This window comes from Falco biarmicus, chromosome 2 (genome assembly GCF_023638135.1).
Source record: "Falco biarmicus isolate bFalBia1 chromosome 2, bFalBia1.pri, whole genome shotgun sequence".
Lineage (NCBI taxonomy): Eukaryota > Metazoa > Chordata > Aves > Falconiformes > Falconidae > Falco > Falco biarmicus.
Genome location: NC_079289.1, coordinates 65,504,586 through 65,523,492, shown reverse-complemented (window position 1 = coordinate 65,523,492; position 18,907 = coordinate 65,504,586). Strand labels below are relative to the sequence as shown.

The following is an 18,907-nucleotide window of genomic DNA, read 5'->3' as shown; positions in this document are numbered from 1 at the left end:
GGATTTAAAACTGGTGGGGAGAAGTTCCTGTCTAGTCTTTGGGCGTACTTGGGACCTTACTGCCACTCCTGAAGGCCAGAAGTACCAACAGATCAAAAAGCTGTTTGACATATTAATGGAGAAGAGGTGCATTTGTGGCTGTTAGTGTGACAGTGGGCACGGTTTTGACCTAAGAAAGCTCTTCCAATGCACTTCAGAAGCTGAAAACAGAAAGACCACTCCACGGTGATTTGTATGTTTTCATACCTCTTACCTGTGTGTTTACCACTGGCCGTTTTTGGGCAGAAGATGCCAGCCTAGGAATGGTTGCTGTGAATGAGTAGGCTGGCTCTTAGGTTTTCATGTACTTCAACTGTATGTAATATAAATATGTTGTTTACATTTGTTACATTACATTTTCAGTAATTTATTGCGGAGTCAAAAAGCCTGTCTTAGGTATACCTAAATACTAAAATTACACTTTTTTCACATCACAGTTTTCTTGAAGAATGTATAGCTTCGGTGTTACTCATGTCACCTGTGCCACTCGCCCACCTGCAGGGCAGCGCAGGTAACTGGGGTGGCTGTAAAGCGGTGGCAATGGCCAGGGTTAGGGCAGCTCTGAGCTCCCACCCCACAGCTCCAGGGTACGGCTAACGGGGGACGTGTCCCACGTAACTACGGCTGGACACGGGACAGTACGGGACGGCTTGCAGTGTGTTGGTATAAACCACATCCACCTCTTCCCCCAGGAGTTTATCCTAAAACAGTGGGATAAACTGAAAATCTAGCCGTGAAGGGAAGAGGTATCGGGGTGTGGGGAGAACCCGAGTTCCCAGCATAAGGCGGCGCTGGTAGGTTTGGTGCCAGCTTCTGCCCCTCCAGTGATGGGCCCGGAGCCATTAAAAAGAAGTGGCCGGGGGTGAGGGCGCAGCCGCCGCCCGCCCATCGGCCCGGCTCCCGGTAAACACTCCCCCGCAGCTGGGCACGGCCTCTCCCCAGCGCCGGGGCAGGTACGCGGGGCCGGGCCGCTGCCCGCCGCGAGGTGTGTCCCTGTGCCGCGGCTCGGCGGGGACTTGGCGAGCGATTGGGTAGGACGGGCGAGCGGCTCCCCGGCTCCCCTGCTGGGCTCCCCGGCGCCGCGCTCCCGCAGTAGCAGCGCGCTCCCCGCCCGCGCCGCCGCCGCCGCCCGGCCCGCTCCGCCAGCGCCCGGCCCGGCCGCCGCCGCCGCATCATGCCGCATCCCGCGGCGCCCCTCGGGGCCGCCCTGCTGCTCGTCCTGCTGGCGGCGGACTCCTCGCAGAGTGAGTACCGCAGGGCGGCCCGTCCCCGCCGCACACGCCGCCGAGCATCCCCCACCGCCCCGCGCGTGTAGGTGCGGGCCGGGGGAGCTGCCGAGGCGGCGGGGGGGATGCGCGGCTTCGCGGCGGCGGTGCCGGCGGGGGCTGCCGGTGGGCGGCGGCGGCCGCGGGGCTGGCGGCGTGAGGGGCCGCGCCGAGGCCGCGGGGACCCACGGGCGGGGAGGGCGCACGGTGCTCCCCGGGCGGGGCGGCTCGGTGTGCGGGGAGGGGGGCTACGGCGCGGCCAGGCGGGCTCCGCTGTTCACCGCTGCCTCTCCTTCCTCCCGCTCCTCTCCTCCTCCTCCTCCTCCTCCTCCTCCTCTCCCCCCCCATCCTGCCGGCCCGGCCACCGGCGGCCCAGCCGTGCTGCTGCGTGCCCCGGAGGCTGCCCAGTTCCTGCGGCAGAGGCAGCGGCGAGCCTACCAGATCTTCGAGGAGACCAGGCAAGGGCACCTGGAGAGGGAGTGCGTGGAGGAGCACTGCAGCAAGGAGGAGGCCCGCGAGGTGTTCGAGAACGACCCCGAGACGGTGAGGGCACGGAGCCGCCGCGGGGGTGCGGGTGGGCTGCCCGGCGCTGCCCGCCCCCGGCCATCTGCGGCTGGGTGCCAGCTGCATGCACAGCTGGGGAAGGCGGTTGGGGGCGGGGGGGGGAGGATGATGAGGAGGAAGAATCAGAACCATTAGGTGCATGACTGAAAGCCACATGGCATAGCGGGTGCTGCCCGGTTAGAAACACCGGGGCGGGGGTGGTGGGGGTGAGCAGCCCAGCCCGGGCCTGCTGCCCCCGGGGGGAAGGGCCCTCCTCACCCCTGGTGTGATACCGTGGAGCAAGACCAGTGCGATACAATGCGGTGGGTGCCCTGTCTGGACACCTTACTGTCCCTCTTCCCTTCAGCCTCCCATCCCAGCTGTATTTAAAAACCCCTTAATGTTGTGGTGTGTGTCAGAATAGGGGTTTCTCAGAAGAAGTGTGTCGTAAACACACTTTAATCCTCTTGGGCCATGTTGAGCTTGGTCAGCATTCTGGAATCAGTAGGTTCAGGACCTGCCACTACAGCAGCAGGACAGTGTGTGTAGGGGAGGGTGGTCCTGCCGTGCTTCTAACCCTGAGTGTGGAGTCCCGCAGGCAGTCACAGCCCACACACCACCGGCGTAGCGGACTTTTCCAGCCTTCTCAAGGCTGACTTTTTCTCTTCAGTCTTCTTCTCACTTTGGACAGCATGTGGATGCAGTTGTGTTGCTTTACTAAGCTTGGCTTACTCTTCCAATTACTTGACACCTCTCTACGCTGTTTCGGATCGGCTGTTCTCATCTCGGGGATTATCTGGCTTTGATTTAGCAGTGGGAAGTGGATTTTCTTGGTGTTCAAACTGAAGCTTGATGCTGCACAGCGTGTTCCTGTTAATAATATGATGCTCTAGGGAGAAGATAGGACAGAGCACGAGAGAGTGAGAGTGAGCGTGTGTGTGTGTGTGTGTACACAGACACACACACCCCACAGGCAAGGGAGGGACTCATCTGAGGAGATGTTTTATGCTTCAGTCAGACAAGTCTTGACATGTGTGCTTCATTAGCAGGCTCAGCGCTGGATATAAAGTGCTGTAGCTTGTTGTCACAAGGCAGTAGCAAGTATGGCAAAAACATTGTGATGCTGGCTTTTCTTTTTGACAGTTTTTAATTTAAAGCTTAAGGAGCACTTGCCCAGGCAGCATTTAACGGTACACCTCTTTGTGTACGTGTAGTCATATCTGCATGCAGCAATGTTTGCTTCTGTCCTGTAAAAGTGAGCCAATACATAATATGCATAACTGTAATGTGGCGAGAATGGCAGGCACAACTCTTCCCAAATTCATGTTGAATAACATAACTTTAGCTCGGTGTGAATACTCACCGTATAGCAGCAAATGCAGGAAAAAATAACCCAAATGTGATTTTGTAGCATTCTGGAAAAAAGGTGATCTGAGGTCACCAGTTTTGCTGACTGGCTTCTGGCCAAGAAAGTAGCCAAAGGCGATGATGCATTGACAGATCAGTTTAGAGGGTGGTAAACTGTGTAAATGTGTCAGGAGTTTTTAACAATAGTCAGTACTTATTTTGTGTATTGGACAAAATATACAGCTCTCCAGCTGTAATGGAAATAGTGAAATAAAATTGGTTTAAATCTTACCATGTATAATATGATAGTTAAATATGTAAGTAAGTGTAAATACATAAATATAAGATCCAGTCATGCCGTTTAAGTGTGTTTTGCAGGACAATGCAAAGTTTCTGTCATTGCAAATGATTTTGATTTTTTTGTTGCATTTTCTTTGTTACTTCTGCTAGGTCTCTCTAGTTCTGAAAACCTCTGAAGAAATATCACTTAGGCTAGAGGATCTTCGAGTGTCTGTGCCCCCTAGCTTATTTTGCACACACTTCTACCAAAGTACTGTATCTTGTAATACTTCTAGGCCTGCAGTGACATAAGATTCTAGCTTTTCTGAGACATACACTTCCAAAGAGCTGTGAACTTGTTACGTGCAGCATGTCCTACTCCTTCCTGTTATTTTGCTTCAGTTTGACTGGGAAGCAAGTGAGCCACCACCTATCAGGGGATTTATGGCCTTTCCTATCCATTTTGCAATCGGTATGTGACATGAAGGCAGCAGCCATGGTTGAGTAGTAGTTTTCTAATGCATGGTGGCAGAGTTCATGTGTGCAGGTTGTTACTATTCTACACATTGGATGCCTTCAGTGCTTTGTAAGGCATAGGTGACTACTCCTCCGGCAGTATTTGTGGATTTGATGGACAGACTATTAATACATACCTGAGGTAATGGAAGTGTCTCTTAAAGGCTAGGAAGTTATGCTGTCATTTCACTGATGCTGTGTTGTACGTCCTGTCCTGTTGGCTGACAGGAGAGGGAAGCTAGCTGAGACAGACTTGACTCAGGAAAGGTGAATACTGTTGATAAACAACACCTAGCAGTTGAGGAATTACAGTAACTGCAGTCATACTTAAGCATATTGTCAGGCTGTAGCTGATCCATGCTGGTAAGGTGAGGACTTCTTATTGACCAGGGAAATGTACAGATTGCTGTTGACAGCTGCTGCTGATTCCTTGTAGTTTAGGAAGGCTGAAATTTTAGTCTTTGCCTGCTGAACCTGGTCACCGGGGCTAACTACTTAAGTCATGGCAGAAACACTTCTTGCCCTGCGCTGAGCCCTGTGGCTAACCTCGTAGTAGGCAAGCCGTGAGGAACACATCAGTGCACTGCTGATCTGTGCTGTTGTGTCTCCCAGGTTTTATGCTTTAAAGCGTCGGATGAGCGTGAATGTAGGTATTTAGCTGTTTTTACTGTCCCGTGAGAGAAACGGTCTTGCAGCCTTGACAACTGAAGGTTAGTTTGAGACTATATAGCTTGCTGCTTCTCTGTTCGACCTCAAGAAAGTGTTGTGATGTGAGCACAAGTGTTGTCTCTCTTCCCTGTCGCCCCCTTCTGCCTCGCCCCCCCCCATCAGGTGATGTAATGAAATGTATGAGTCCTTACAAATCGTGCCATTCTTAACTCTCCTGTGGTTGTGTAAAGAGAATTTCAAGGTCTAATTTCAAGACCTATGACTTAAATATGTGTTAGGAAATTGCATAAACTGATTCAATCAGACAGCTCCAGAAGTTCAGGCAAGATGAAGCAAGGCTGTAGCGTAGCTTGCGTGATGCTTCCCAGGTAAAACCATAGCTTGATCCAGCCAATTATAACATCTAGCCAAGAAAAACATTTTACAGAAAGATGCCTGTTTACAGGACAGACCAGTAAATAGAAATGAAACATCACGTACCTATAGCAGAGCACTCTTTCTCTGCGCCTTCATTGTTTCAGTGATCAGCTTTCCAGAGCAACATCTGCAGGCAGTCAGCAGCAGATACACGTTTTCTGAAACCTGAATGTGGGTGTTGCCACATGTGTGATTACTTACTTCAGCTGCTAAGAATAGTGTATTAGGCGGGGCCAAATGGCCATTCATTTGTAGGCCAGTGCAGCTTTTGTCTTTTATGTTACGGAAAATATAAATATCAGCTTGCCCAGACTGGAGGAAGGAAGATCAATTGAAACGTTTTTAGATTGTGGGTTTTTTTAGGAGGCAGAACAAAACTCAGTCTGTGCCATTTGTATGACTATACATGGTAAAAACAAGTGTGAGCCTGGGTTAATGAGTCTTGCAGCCTATCTTTTTCATGAAGCTGATTATAACATACTTAGATATTACTGCAGAATTCTGGGATGGTTCCTGGTTTATAATTTCATTTATGCTAGAGGTACCAAACAGAAAAATGAAAAGATAATATGAGATAGAAAACATGCTCATGGGAGGTATGAGGACTGTTTCTAAATGGTATCTATTAAAAAGATATGCTGGGTGTGATAGATGTGATGAAGTTGCAAAACATCTTGGATATAGAGATAAGAATGTTAGCTTACTTAAAATGTTGATGAGGCCTTATAAAAAGCAGTACTGCAGAAATATTTGACCTTGGTATGCAGTCAAGGTATTACAGCTTGTTAACTAACTGATAAACTGCTCTGGAATTTGGTTGACCTGTTCTAAAAATGTGGTCATCCAAGCATGTAAAACAAAGGGCAGAAGGGAGCGTAGTTGCTGGTGTTCTTGGAAATGTTGGATTTCTCTGAAGAATAAATAGACCAAAAAGTGTCCTTGTGGAGGGAATTTCTCTGTTCTGAAAGGCTCAGCATAGGGAAGGTGATTGAATGCAGCCTCTTATAATTTGATACCAGTTTATCAGTGCAGCATCTGTCACTGCACATCTTGCTTGCTGTTGTTACTGTTGAAGAATTACTGGTCTTCCTGCAGGTCACCATTGGAATTGCCATGCTGAATACTGTGAAAGGTGTTAGGCCCACCAGAAACGCTGGCCACCTGTGTTTACTCTTCATGAATTTGTCCCTCTATGAAGTACCTTGGAAAGCCAGCTGGTTTTCATATGCGTGCAGAATGAACATCTGATTCACAGGCAGGCACATGAAAAGTTCTCCTGCTTTTTGAGGCACTTGCATCCAAACTGCTGTTAAAATCTATGGCTTGTCAGATACACAAAACACTGGCAGAGAATCACAGGGTGACGTGGGCTGAAGGGCACTGAGGAGGTCTCCAGTCCACTCATCTAGTCCAGTTTCCCAGTTGTGGCAAGGGCAGCAGTGAGGCCAGATCAGGCTTTTGGGGACTTCTTACAGTCACATTTTGAAAATTACTGATCTTAACAAAATGTCCAGCAATGTCAGCAGTTTTTCTGCTAGGCTGCATTTATTGAGAGGCTGAAATGCAGATGAAGCAATGTATAGGGTGTGATAATGGTCAGTTTAATTTGTTTTCATAGTGTTACAGGCTCATTGGGGTTTTTTTCTTTATTTGTTCTGTTATGTGACGTGGTCACGATAACACAGATGAGCTGCATGCACAGACTAGAGTAATCCAAATTTTACTCTGATCTTTTAGGAGGGGTGCTTGGCAGGCAACATTTAGGTCTTACTTCGAGTAGCAAGGTAGGTACACTTTTGTAAATACTAGTCAGAAAACTATGAAGGCACGTAGCAGAGGAAAGGAGTTACTGGGAGAGTAAAGCAGTGTAAAATTTCTTTGAGTAATTTAGCAAATGTTGTGTAATCTAGACACAAAAAATACTGATACCATCTTTAAATACAGATGTCATCGTCCCTGTATAGAATATTCCTTTCTAGATCCAGGCAAAAATCTGAGTACCCAGGGAGTGAAAATTCTTCTCAATATCCTGATTTGTTACGGCATTTTGGCAGTGTGGAAGAAGGGCTAGATTTATAGCTGGTATAACTTTCTCTATCTCTTCTTGTTGGTGCAGAATTCATCTGAGAGAGGGAAAGAGTTACCGGAAAATTCTGTGCTGATGGTTTTACCTGCTTGGACTCAAGCATGGAAGAATATGGAAGAATGGATTTCCAGGCACAGTGGTACCTGCTTAACAGATTTTGAGAAAGAAAATATGGGGAGATTTAGACTTTTGTCCAGGAATGGATTGAAGGAGAGAAGAAGAAAGTAGAAAAGTTTGAGTGCCTAGCTGTGTGCCACAGTGGCATCCCCTCTCTGCTGGGATGAGATCCTGGTGTCCGCCAGGTGTTCTCCCTTTCCTTTCTTCCTTCTCCCTGTAGTTTCATATAAAGGAAACACAGGATGGGAGAGTGGTGTACCAAAATCCCTTGGGTCTAACTGATCTGAAAGGCAAACAGATTGGCATTGTGCAGCAGGATGCATCTACCTAGTTGGCGGTACAGACACAGCATTTTTTTGTGGTGGTGGAGTTCAGTAGCAGGAGGGTGACAAAAATACTCCTGCCTGCCTTAGAAGGCAGGTCATACATTTCTTAGCTAAATGCTGCTTCATCAAAAGTTACTGAGAAGGGTGAGCAAGGTTTGCTGTTGGTGGAAGCAGGCACAGCTCCATCAGCTCTGCTGGACTCATGCCTACCTGATCTTTATCTGTTTGCAGTCATGTGAGTTTAGCCCAGAAATTCAGAATAGACCTGGAAATACTGAAACACCACATCGTGAAAGTACTACATGCTAATCCTCCTGTGCAGCAGGAGGGAAGGCACAAGAGAAGACAAAAGAGGCTAATATTACACTGAGGGGCTGTTTGAAGTTAGGATGGAAAAAGATGCTAAGAGGGATAAATTTAAGCAGGGACATTTTACAGGTTTGGGTCAAGAAAGAAGATAATGGAAAAAGCAGATAAAGTTAGGGTAAGTAATTTTTTTTAGAGGAATAGAATAAGTGTTAATAAATACATGAGAGGGGAAAAAGCCAATTAAAAAATGAAGAAAACAGTTTTGTGGCCATGGGCTCATTTAATTTTATTTTTAAATTTAAAACACAGAGAAAAAAAAAAGTGGAGCAGCCTACTGGGAATTAATACAGTTTGTTAGTGCAGCTGCATAAGAATCAGGTAAGATAAACATTGATTCTGTGTAAATTGGCAGTTGTGGTTCATGTGTGCTCTAAACTCCAAGTGAACTTAACAAATTACAAGCATTTACTTTCCAGTAAGTATAAAGAACAAGGATGGAATCACCATCGGAGATCTAGAAGAAACTGAGACAGGGCATAGCAGGGAGGTTTGCATCTCCTCCATTCCCATTACTTTTCAGGCTTTGGTTTCACATTTGGGAGCTCAGCTGATCTAGTTGGAATCAGCAACTCCCTTGCCTATTCTGTTCACCCTTCCTGCACAGCAATTTCTGTAACTGCATGGACTGATTTAAGTAACCAATCTAAAGAAAAGTAGTCTGGAGAGAAAAAGGATCATTTTGCAGCTGGTCCAGTTCCCAGGTCCAGTTCACCATGCAACTTCGCAAAGGGTTGCACCAACATGTTGGAAAGGACAGTGTTGAGTTTAGGCTGGGAAGGCCAGGTGCCAGGGGAGAAGCAGAAAGGATTATCACAGGTCATGCTGTCAAAGAGGTGAGTGAACAATGAAGTCTTGGAGAATCTGATTGAAGTTTTTCAGCAGGTCTCCCTTCCATATCTCTACCTTCACCACTGTTCTGTTATGACCTGCTGTTCTGGAGGCTGTCCACACATGTACACATCTGTGGGGAAGTTTCCTTATTTATTATTTTGGATTTTCTTCCTGTTCCTTTGAGCATCAGCAGTGGGACCCAGAGGAAGGGCAAAGTTGGAAAGTAAGGAGGGTACCCAGGGAGTGGGGACAAATGTTGGTGTTGTTTTCACTCTGCACACCTGGCAGGACAGAGGGGTGCATGAATGAAGAGGTAAAAGGCAAATGGGTCATGCTTGCACTGTACAAAATCATGTGCATCTGGAGAGCTACCACATTCGGCCAGTTCCAAGAACAGGGAGTCCTAATTCAATTCCAGAAAACATTTAGGACAGGAAGAGAAAAGCAAAAGTTACTTAGTTATTAAAATAATGAACAGGGAAGTATGAGATCAGATTCTGTCGAAAGGACTTAGTGTTGTCTCATATGTCACTTCCCTATTCCTCGCTTGCCCGTCCCCTCTGAGGCCAAATCCAGCCTCAGAGTGGCTGAACACTGTTAGTGTGAGCTGCTGCAACCTCTGCAGGTAAGCAAAATCCTAAGAAACAGTATCACTAGATTACAGGAAGGGGAAAAAAATGTAGTATTCTACTTCAGTGGGTAAAATGTTAACAGAGCTGCAGGAGAGATCACAGACATTTAAATCATGTTGGATGAGATATAGAATCTGTTCTATTTTAAATACAGTTTAAGTAATTGCAGAGTAGTGACAGAATATAGGATGCTGAAGGGAGACCCCTTTTACTTACACTAGGTGTTTTGTCAGATCCTGGTTTGCTTAATTTGACTGAAAATTTCTGAGTGTTAATTTAACCACACGTACAAATATTTTAACTAATGCAATGAGTAAGGATTCAAGCAAGCAACACCGACCGAGTGAAGATCTGTTATCAAATTGAGATCCTCTTTTCAAATTGCACATTAATACAGCTGGAAGGAAAGTAGCCTTTGAAGCCTGAAGCAGCGGAGGAAACCTCAAGGCACTCGTGACTGCAGTGCATTAAGAATAACTCAAAAGCACATACAGCACTGGAATCACTCCACAAATGTTCTCAGTTGGCCCTTGGCACCAGTTACATCTATTTCACACCATTACCGTCCAATCAAACCCTGCCTCAGGCTGCATATAGAAACCATCTCTCTGTGCCCCCTACATCTTCACAAATGTAAGTGTGCGTTTTGCTTGGCTGTGACACACAGAAACATTTTTTTTTTCTTCTTTTCTTTCCTTTCATGATTTTTTTTTCCCAGTAATTGTACATTCTAGTCATTGGTGAGGTTTTTCTCATTGCAGAGCAATGTCTTTTGCTGAAGTGGCACCTCAGTAAGCTGTTGGGAAATAGCCTTGCCCCTCAGAAGAGGGCAAGTGAAGCTATGACAGCAGACGTCATTTCCAGTCTTCAGGATTCTGCAGAGATACCTAGTCTCTATGAAATGGGTGATGCTGGAGAGGGTGGTCATGAGTGCTTCTTGTTTGTAAAGATCAACAACTCAGTGGAAGGGGCAGTCACAGTCTGTGCACCAGAATAGCTGGTCAGTGTGAAGTGGACGCTTTGCGAATGGACACAAAATCTCAAAGCTACCCTAAACAGCTGTAACTTTGGTGGTATGAGATGAGACGTGGAGGCTGCTTTTGGATTGTAACGTGACCTGCTTGTTTCTCTAAAGCCTTACGTGCCAAGTTGTGGAGAGTTCTCCTTGCTTCTTGCATGGAAAATGGAGATCGCCCCAAAGTAGGAAGCAAACTAACCTGGCTGAGTGTAGGGTTCCTCACAATGGGAGGGAAAGCTTGTGGAAGCAACATGGCATTGATTTGAGCATAACTTCTATACCTATAGGTTCTACATATTTAAAATTCTGAATTACAGGACGGTTTAATTACATTGTATGGGAGGAAGGCCTAATAATTCAGCATGAGATTTGCTATGCATCAAAAGCCTAAGCCTGGGTTTCAAAAAATGGAGAGGGCTCTTGAACATTAATGAGATTTGCATTCTCAGGTTATACCAGTTAACAATTGCCAAACACTAAATTATAGCAAATTATGGTTGCTAGCGGCCATTGCTTTGCAAGGGTAGTGCAGGCCTGCAGTGTGGAAACATGAAGTACATTTATAAAGGAGGAGGTCGAGCCATGCCCAAGACAAATATTCAGTCCTGAAGGAAAGAGGAAAAGGGAGAGTCATTGTATGGAAATGAGAAAAGTGCATGATGTGGGAGTTGGCGCTGCTCTCTGAGAGGTAACTAGGTAACTAAGAAAGTGCTTTTTAGAAATTACCACTGCTAACACAAGTCTGTGAGATCCCTTAGTGTTAGCAGTGCTGCAGTCACAGAATCGCAGGGTGGTTGCGGCTGGCAGCCACCTCTGGAGGTCATCTGGTCCAACTCCCATGCAGGGCCACCGAGAGCCAGTTTTCCAGGAACATGAGCAGTCCTTCTGTCAACTACATCTTTTGTCTGCTGCCACTGCAGCTCAAACGTGATTTTGATCGGATTCAGTGCTGATCAAGCTTACCTGACTCAAGCAAAATAAACAGAAGCCGTTGGCAGGCCCTTTTGGCTGAGGTTTCCAGTGTTGCCAATTACTTCAAGCAACAGTGAGAACATTTTCCTGGTGTAGACAGGGTCATTGTTATGTTTTCAGAAGGGCTATTTTTATACAGTGACTCATGTTGATGCCTGTTCTGATTTGGTGTTCTTCCATCTTCTCTAAAAATGCAGCAGGACTGATGCATACCCAGTATAATTTGTGTAACTTCTGGATTTTACCACTAAGGGAGAGTTTGGCCATAGAGTTGAAAACAGGTGGTGACCCCAGTCACACTGTAGGTTTCCTTTGGTGGGGAAGCTGATGAAGGTACTTCTGCCCCTTTGACTCCACAGCCCTGCTATGAATTCTTACCTTCATGGTGCTGTTCTCCTCAGTTGTTTCAATGCAGGTTATTGTGGGGGTGGCTCCACAGAAACTGTTCTTAACTGTTTCACTGCAACCATGAATGTCTGGAAGAAGAAACAAATACAAAAAAGAACAACCTGGAGTTTTGGGGTGTGTTTGTTTGGCTTGGTTTTTTTGAGGACACTTAAACTTGCGCTCTCTTTTCATTTTAGATATCGACACTAACTGTTGTAGTGGCTGTGTTATAAGGGTAGGAAAAAACTCTGGATGTAGGTGGGAGAGGAACTTCTTAACCCCATGAAAAAGTGTTTGGTGTCACTCGACCCTGAAATAAAAGCATGCACTCCTAGGTCTTGCACTACTGTTGTGGAAACCAGTACTTGTTTATAATGCATTGAAAGACTTGCTTCTAGCATGTACACATGTTCATGTGAAAGGGGTTGGGGCTGTAGAGCTAAACTCTTTTCTGTCAAATCATAGCTCTGTCTCCTGGACAGTCTCTTGAACTGAGCTGAAATAAGCAAGCCAGGACCTGCCTGGAGGGACCGGCCCCATGCCATCCTTTCCGTTTCACTGACAGGGTGGAGACTTGTAGATGTGAGGCACTTCCCAGTCTCTCCTATTTCTCCCTCTTTACCTGAGATCTCTGCTGAGCTGTACTCTGCTGAGCTATATGGTGGCACGCGATGTGTGGTGTGTAACTCATACCACATGCTGGTCTGCAGGCTGTGGGTGTCCTGGTGCCAGGCCCTTGACTATTGAAGCTCCTGGTGTCCCAGTCATACTGGTTGGTATGTGGGAGCCAGCCAGCCAGAAGTTGTGTTGGGTTACAGAAAGGAGGGGTGGAAATACATGAAGGTTTTCTTGGTAGGAGCAGGCACGGAGGCTGGAATTATTGCAACTACATTCATGAAGGTTGGTCTTCTGTGGAGGGTGGTGCTTCTGCAAGATATTGTCTTGCTCATGCATCCACTGGGATGGATTACTACCGGACAGAGCGGTTAGAAAGCTTGGTAAGGTTAGCATCTCTACAGCAGCCTATCCAGAGGATGTTTATGTCCAGCATTGTTTTGTTTATAGCTTTATATTTTAAAAGCCCATTGCTCCTGCTTTTATTTTCAGCAGTAATTAGGCAAGAAGATCCAAAGGAGAAGGGCTGACAACATTTGAATGTTGACTTCTTTTACTAGAGTCCAAGCTGAAAACTTAACACTTAGTGTATTTCCATGGTGACTTTTACTGCCACGGTGGTCACAGTAAAACAACCTCCTGCGTTTTGATCCTGTGAATACTGGGTGGCTTTCTGAATGGTGAGATGTTTGGTGAGGCTAAAACTGAGAAATGTTGATAAATTAGCAAAGTAGTAACACAGAATCTTTGCTAACTCCTCCTTAGCAAGCCTCAAAGCATTTCTCTTGGCATTTTTGATGGATCCTGAAAATACAGCTGGAGACTGCTGATGAAGGGAAGATGAGTCTCAGACTTTTAACAGGGACCTGACTCTGCAAAGACCTGACTCTTCCCTGACATCTGTGAGTCATTAAGACTAGGGCATCATGGAGCTGAGTGCTCACACAAGAAATAATGCACGTCTGGCTGTCTTTCTGTGCAGGTTAGGCACAACTTCAATTTTTAACTGGGAAAACTTGTCATCAGTGTTTTTGAAAAGGGATTGCTATTTTCAGTTTAGGCAGGTTCCTTTTCTCAAGGTGGAAGATAATTTGTCCTTCATCCTTTATTAATCTTTTGGCTGAATGGAAACCTCTTGTCATTGTATTTCCAGAAGCCTGTTGTAAGGAAAAATGATTACGGAGAAGTATTAAAAGTTCATTATACAAGAATGAGTAATGTTAGAACCTGTGATCATGTTGCTTTATTTTTGAATGGTATTATCAGCAAGTCCTGTATGCCTGGAGAAGTGCTACTGATGAGCAAGTACTTTTGTATAAGATAAGCAAATGAGGAATACAGGGAAAGAAGGGTTAAATTAATTCTATTAATAGCCTCCTGTTTAAATCACTTACCTCTGTTATGTACCTCGTGAAAGGAAGCTTGTGTGGTACAGTGTCTTGGAGTTTCACTCTTCTACTGTTCAATCGGCATCGAATCAATATACAGTCAGTTTGCATTTGGAAAGTTATTTGTGCAATGAAAATAACTAGTTACCTTAATCCTTCCTTCAAAATTAAACTCTATACAACTTTTCTAGCACTCAATTCATTCATCAAAGGTCAAGGAGAAAATGAAGTTTTATGCCTTTGCCATCATTGACTTGGAGCAATTAGGCTGGTGGCCATGAATACAAAAGCACCTATTTCTTGTTCTGTGAGTGCAGAAAAAGTTGTTCTTGCCAGTGTCTGGATTGTCCTGTTGGTGGTTAAACACATCTGCACATTCTTGTGATGCGTATTGAATAAAGGGGAAATAATGAAAAAAAATATTTGTAATATTTCATCACATGCCGCTATCTTTTTCTCCTCAAGTGCTGGCTGAAGTTCAGTTTGTGGTTATAGCACAGCTGTGCACTCATCTGAATACTTAGACTGCTTAGATTTACTTTTATTTTGACTGTATTTTTTTGACTTGTCTTTTCCAAAACTAAACCTTAAACAAAAGACTCAAAGTGTGTGCCTGTCTCTGTTGTATGCACATGCCTGTATATATGCATAAGCTTATCCAAACATCTGTAATAAAAGGAGAAGATAAAATAGTTCCTTATTTTGCACATTGGACAGACCAAAGTAATTTTGTAGAATACAGGATATTTACTGTCCCAGTCTCACTGCTGATAGTGCTATATGAAAATTGCTCACGTTGTATGAAAGAGAATTATGCTATGCGTATGCTTTCTTAATTAGCTGAGAAACGCTTTGTTTAAAAATAAAATAATTAAGCACTGGTAAAATCCACAAGTTTTCCCTCATTGCATGCCTCAATGACAATTTTAACAGTGCTTAACTAGTGACTTACACGTTATGAAATCCAGTATGAAGTGAAATTGGAAAAAAATGCTTTTTCCTGGCCATGCATTTTTGTAATTTTTTTAAGAATGTGGTTTAATGATAGCTTAGGCCAATCTCTCACACTTGCAGGTAGCACCGCTGCATTTTCCTGCTGCTTCTCTGCATTGGCACAGGCACTCTTGTGCCTGGCAAGGCTTCACTATGCTGATCGTTTTTCTAATGTGCAAGGTTAGATCCACATCACATCAGCAAACTGCTGCTCCCACTGTATGGCTACACTTTGTTGACACAAGATAGAGAACAGTAATGTGTGGCCATGTACCATTAGAGGAATGGGAATGCCTTTTGCAGTCTGGTTTTAGATTAATGAATGTCAGTTTTCCCCTCACTTGCAAATTATCATTATTCCTTTCTTTGAGCAGAACATCTCCATGATGTGATGGAGTGGGCGGTATGGCAATGGTTGCTGTTAAAGTTGTAGGGTGCTCATTGTAAAAGCAAAAGGTACCTTTTTTATTTTAGTGATGTTAGGGTGCTGCCCATGTTCTGCATGAAGCAGAGGGCCTCCGAGGAGGCACTGAGTGACTAGATGATCCTGTACTTTCCCTCGGGAGTTTTGTCTCTAGATTCCTCTTCCTTCCCTTACCTCATGCCGTCAGGACCTTTTCCTCTTGGACAGTGGGTAAGTGGCTTCATGCTCAGCCACTACCACTTACCAAGTCAGCTGTTGCCAAAAAATATCTTGAGACTGGAGCTAATGTTTCTTTCCTTTTCAAAAGACAAAATGCATATATGATACTGTGTTGCTTCTGGCTCTGGATATAAAGAAATTAGGATGCTGGACCATGTTAAATGATTGCCATGCAAGACCACCAAACTAACCGTAGCTCTTCAATGGTATGACAATAGAAGCAAATATTATTCAATAAATCTTTGCTTTTTTTTTCTTCCTTCTACAGGAATATTTTTACCCGAAATACTTGGGTGAGTTGCAGCTTTTACTTTCATTTTGTGACAGTGCTGGTATGTGGTACCTAACACTGGAGATTGTCACAGCTGAAGTCTCTGCTAAGGAAAGTAATGGAAATCTCATTGCAATAAACACGCATTGCTAACTTTTAAGATAGACTTTACGTTCCTTATGTGATTTTGAGGTGTGTTCTTTACTTAGGTATAGATTTGCATAGAGAGATCCTTTATGTGTTTTCTGCATGTTAAAGCGTTGATGTTGCAGTTGTATCTGTAGCTTGCAGCATTAGTAGATAATGTAACGTCTTACATCTTTTCCCTGCATTAATTAACTTAGCTATTAACTAATGTCTTTAATTTAAAAAAAATAAAAATAGTGCCTTTACTGATTGAACCACTGGCTTATTCTATTGAATGTATCATAGTCATGGCATTATATTGTTTTCTTTTTTTATATAAGATAAACATTTGTGTTTAATATGTAGTATTACATATCACAAATGCCAACAGTTTGAGAAAACTCCATGTGCTTTTTAGATTTTTTTAAAAGAGTTTTAGTACGTCAAATTTCAGTAGCTATTAACATGCTTTTAAAATCATAGTAGCATCTGGTTAAGTGATCACCCTCTTCAGATGGCTTATAACTACTGTACATCAGAGCTAAAAAATGTTAATGAACTGAAGAATTTTAAGACATCTGGGGGATTATAATATTGCACAGATTTTGCACCCCTGCAAATTCTTGCAGGCCAGGTATCATTTTGTATGCTTTGAACAGTTGCCATGTCATCATTATAATAATAACAATTTCATTTTCTGTTCTTCAGCTTGTATTCAGAAATATGGGTCGCCCTATACAAGAAGTCCAGATTTCCTTACATGCGTTCATAGTAAGCATTTTTGGTTTGTATACTGTAGTTAAATATTTTCTCATAATACCTGAAGAAGTGGGACCAGCTCAGCCATCTCTATTTTCGATAGTATTTTAGTACTGGTCTTCCTGTTCTTTAGGCTTGAAACTCCCTATCGCTGGTCCTGTCTGAGCAGCAAAACAAGACCTTTTCCCTTCTATAACCTATTACCATCTAGCTGTCATGTTTCAGTGCTTTGGTATTTTATGATGCAAGACATTTCTTTCCCACCAGTTTCCTAAGGTCTGAATAGTCTGAGAAGCAAGAGGGGTGAGAAATAGGATTTGCCATAAGGTTGTACACTGTGCTTGGCCTTTCATTTTCCTTTTTCTTGAATGTCAGCTTTGGCTCCCTGCTATTAAGGAATCTTTAAAAGACTTTAAAAAAAGCTTGAAGTCAAACCCAGGCCTGTGTCGGACTTCTTTACATAAAAGAGATCAGTTTCACGCATCATGTGACTGTGCTTTAAATACTACAACCTTTAAAAGTTCAAATCAATTTGGAAGCCAAACTGGTAACTGTGTAGGGGAGGGAAGGGGTATTTGTTCATTACTAACATTAGAAACCAGAATTTAATGAACTCTTCTAATACCTTTCCAGTTCCCTCTTGAAGCTTAGCTGTGCTAAAGGTATAAAGCTGCATAAATATTCTAAATATGTTCTGGGAGAACATCAGTTCAAATGTGGAGAAAATCGCATGTATGCATATTTATTTTCATTTTTGCCCCTGTGGTTCAGTTTCTTCCTTAGTGTGATCAAGTTTGATTAGTCATGTGTTTATACCAGTGCTACCAAAGCAGGCTCAGGATTTAGTCGACCTTTCATGTTTATAAACTGCATTACAGCAACATTTTTTGAAGAGTGAATTCCAAGGTTACTAAGTGGCATGTGAAGACTTGCCCTCATATAATGCAGCAGTAGCACTTACAAATGTGAGTCCTTTGACTGGGAATGCTCAGGCCCGTGGTGCCCGTGTCGGCTGCGGTATGTCAGCTAGTTGGAAGTGGGATGTGAGGCTGGATACTTCTTTTTGCTCATGTGTGTGGCACAGCAAAGAGATGGGAGTTTCTGCTGAAAATGGTGGCATCAACTGGGAACGCTTGTTCTAAACAGCTAATCAGTGTTTTAGAAATGCCAGTCTAAAGAGTAGTGATGAAAAAATCTGAAAAAATAAAAGCTGAATGATTGTTTTTAGGGATTTTTGCCCATTGCAGATGCAGTGGTTTGGAAATAAAATGATAATATTTTCCCCCATTAAAATATTAAAATATTTTTAAATGGTTGAGTTTTGGCTAGCCATTGTCAATTCACAGGAGAAGTAATGGAGAAGGAGCCTGAAACACTTGGAAGAACGACAGGCTTTGTGCTTGGCCAATTCCAGCATGCCTCTTAATTTTTCACAGATGCTGCCAAAAGACTATGTAGCTCTGTGGGGTTGTGCCTGCAAGATACATTTAAATTTTGTTTCTTAACAACCTTTCTCTTCTCAAAACAAGGTAGTGGAAGGCTCTTTTAATCTGGCATACAAAGACATTGCACAACCTAAGGGCTGCAGGGGGATTAACTAGACTAGTTTATTCTAGAAATAAGGTACAAATTTTAGCTGCGACAGTGATTTAGACAGCTTAGCAGAGTATTTGAGGATTCTCCATTTCATAAGATCTTTAGATCAGGGTTACAGGGAAGATTCAGCTCCAGATTCAGAGAGGTAGATGCAGGTGTTTCCAGCACAGGTGCTTACACGAGCAGTATTCCCATCACAGTCAGCAGAGAGTTTATCTGCAGCCAGTAGTTCTAGAGGGATTCCACTGACCAAACTGTGTCTGCTCTGGGGGGAGAGCTAAATCACTCTGGACTGTTTATTGCACTGACTAGATCTCCACTGACTGCAATAAGAATTTAAGGCAATTGCTTTGCAGATAGATGCTCACCTTACACACAGAGACCTGTACTTTGGTCGGCAGATCTGGAACTTTTTCTAAAAGAGATCCTGTAGGTCAGCTAGGAATTAGGGATTTCGTTCTGCAAGAGTTTGGAAAACTCTACAGGGTTTTTTTGAAATGAAGCTGCATGTGGCCTTAAAAAACACAATGGGATTTTTGTTAGGTCATGCGTGCCTGCTTTTTAACTGTGAGTGTCATAATCTTTGCCACCTACCATTTTCCTGGTGAAGTTTTATTTGCGCTATTTTGTGAATATTAAAACATGAATTCACAGTGCAGAGAATGAATGGGAAGCAGCAGTCAGTGTACTTAAGTCTTGTTTC

At 44.1% G+C, this 18,907-nt stretch overlaps 1 protein-coding gene across 1 annotated transcript in view; it reads left to right on the top strand.

Moving 5' to 3' along the window:
• Positions 1–994: 994 nt before the first annotated feature.
• Positions 995–18,907, top strand: part of GAS6 (growth arrest specific 6) — a 41,419-nt gene continuing 23,506 nt past the window's right edge. Inside the window, exons 1-4 of the mRNA XM_056328968.1 lie at positions 995–1,283; positions 1,681–1,847; positions 15,721–15,745; positions 16,558–16,620. Coding sequence (XP_056184943.1) covers positions 1,214–1,283; positions 1,681–1,847; positions 15,721–15,745; positions 16,558–16,620 — 325 coding nt within the window. The 5' untranslated portion in view covers positions 995–1,213. The remainder of the gene's footprint in view (positions 1,284–1,680; positions 1,848–15,720; positions 15,746–16,557; positions 16,621–18,907) is intronic.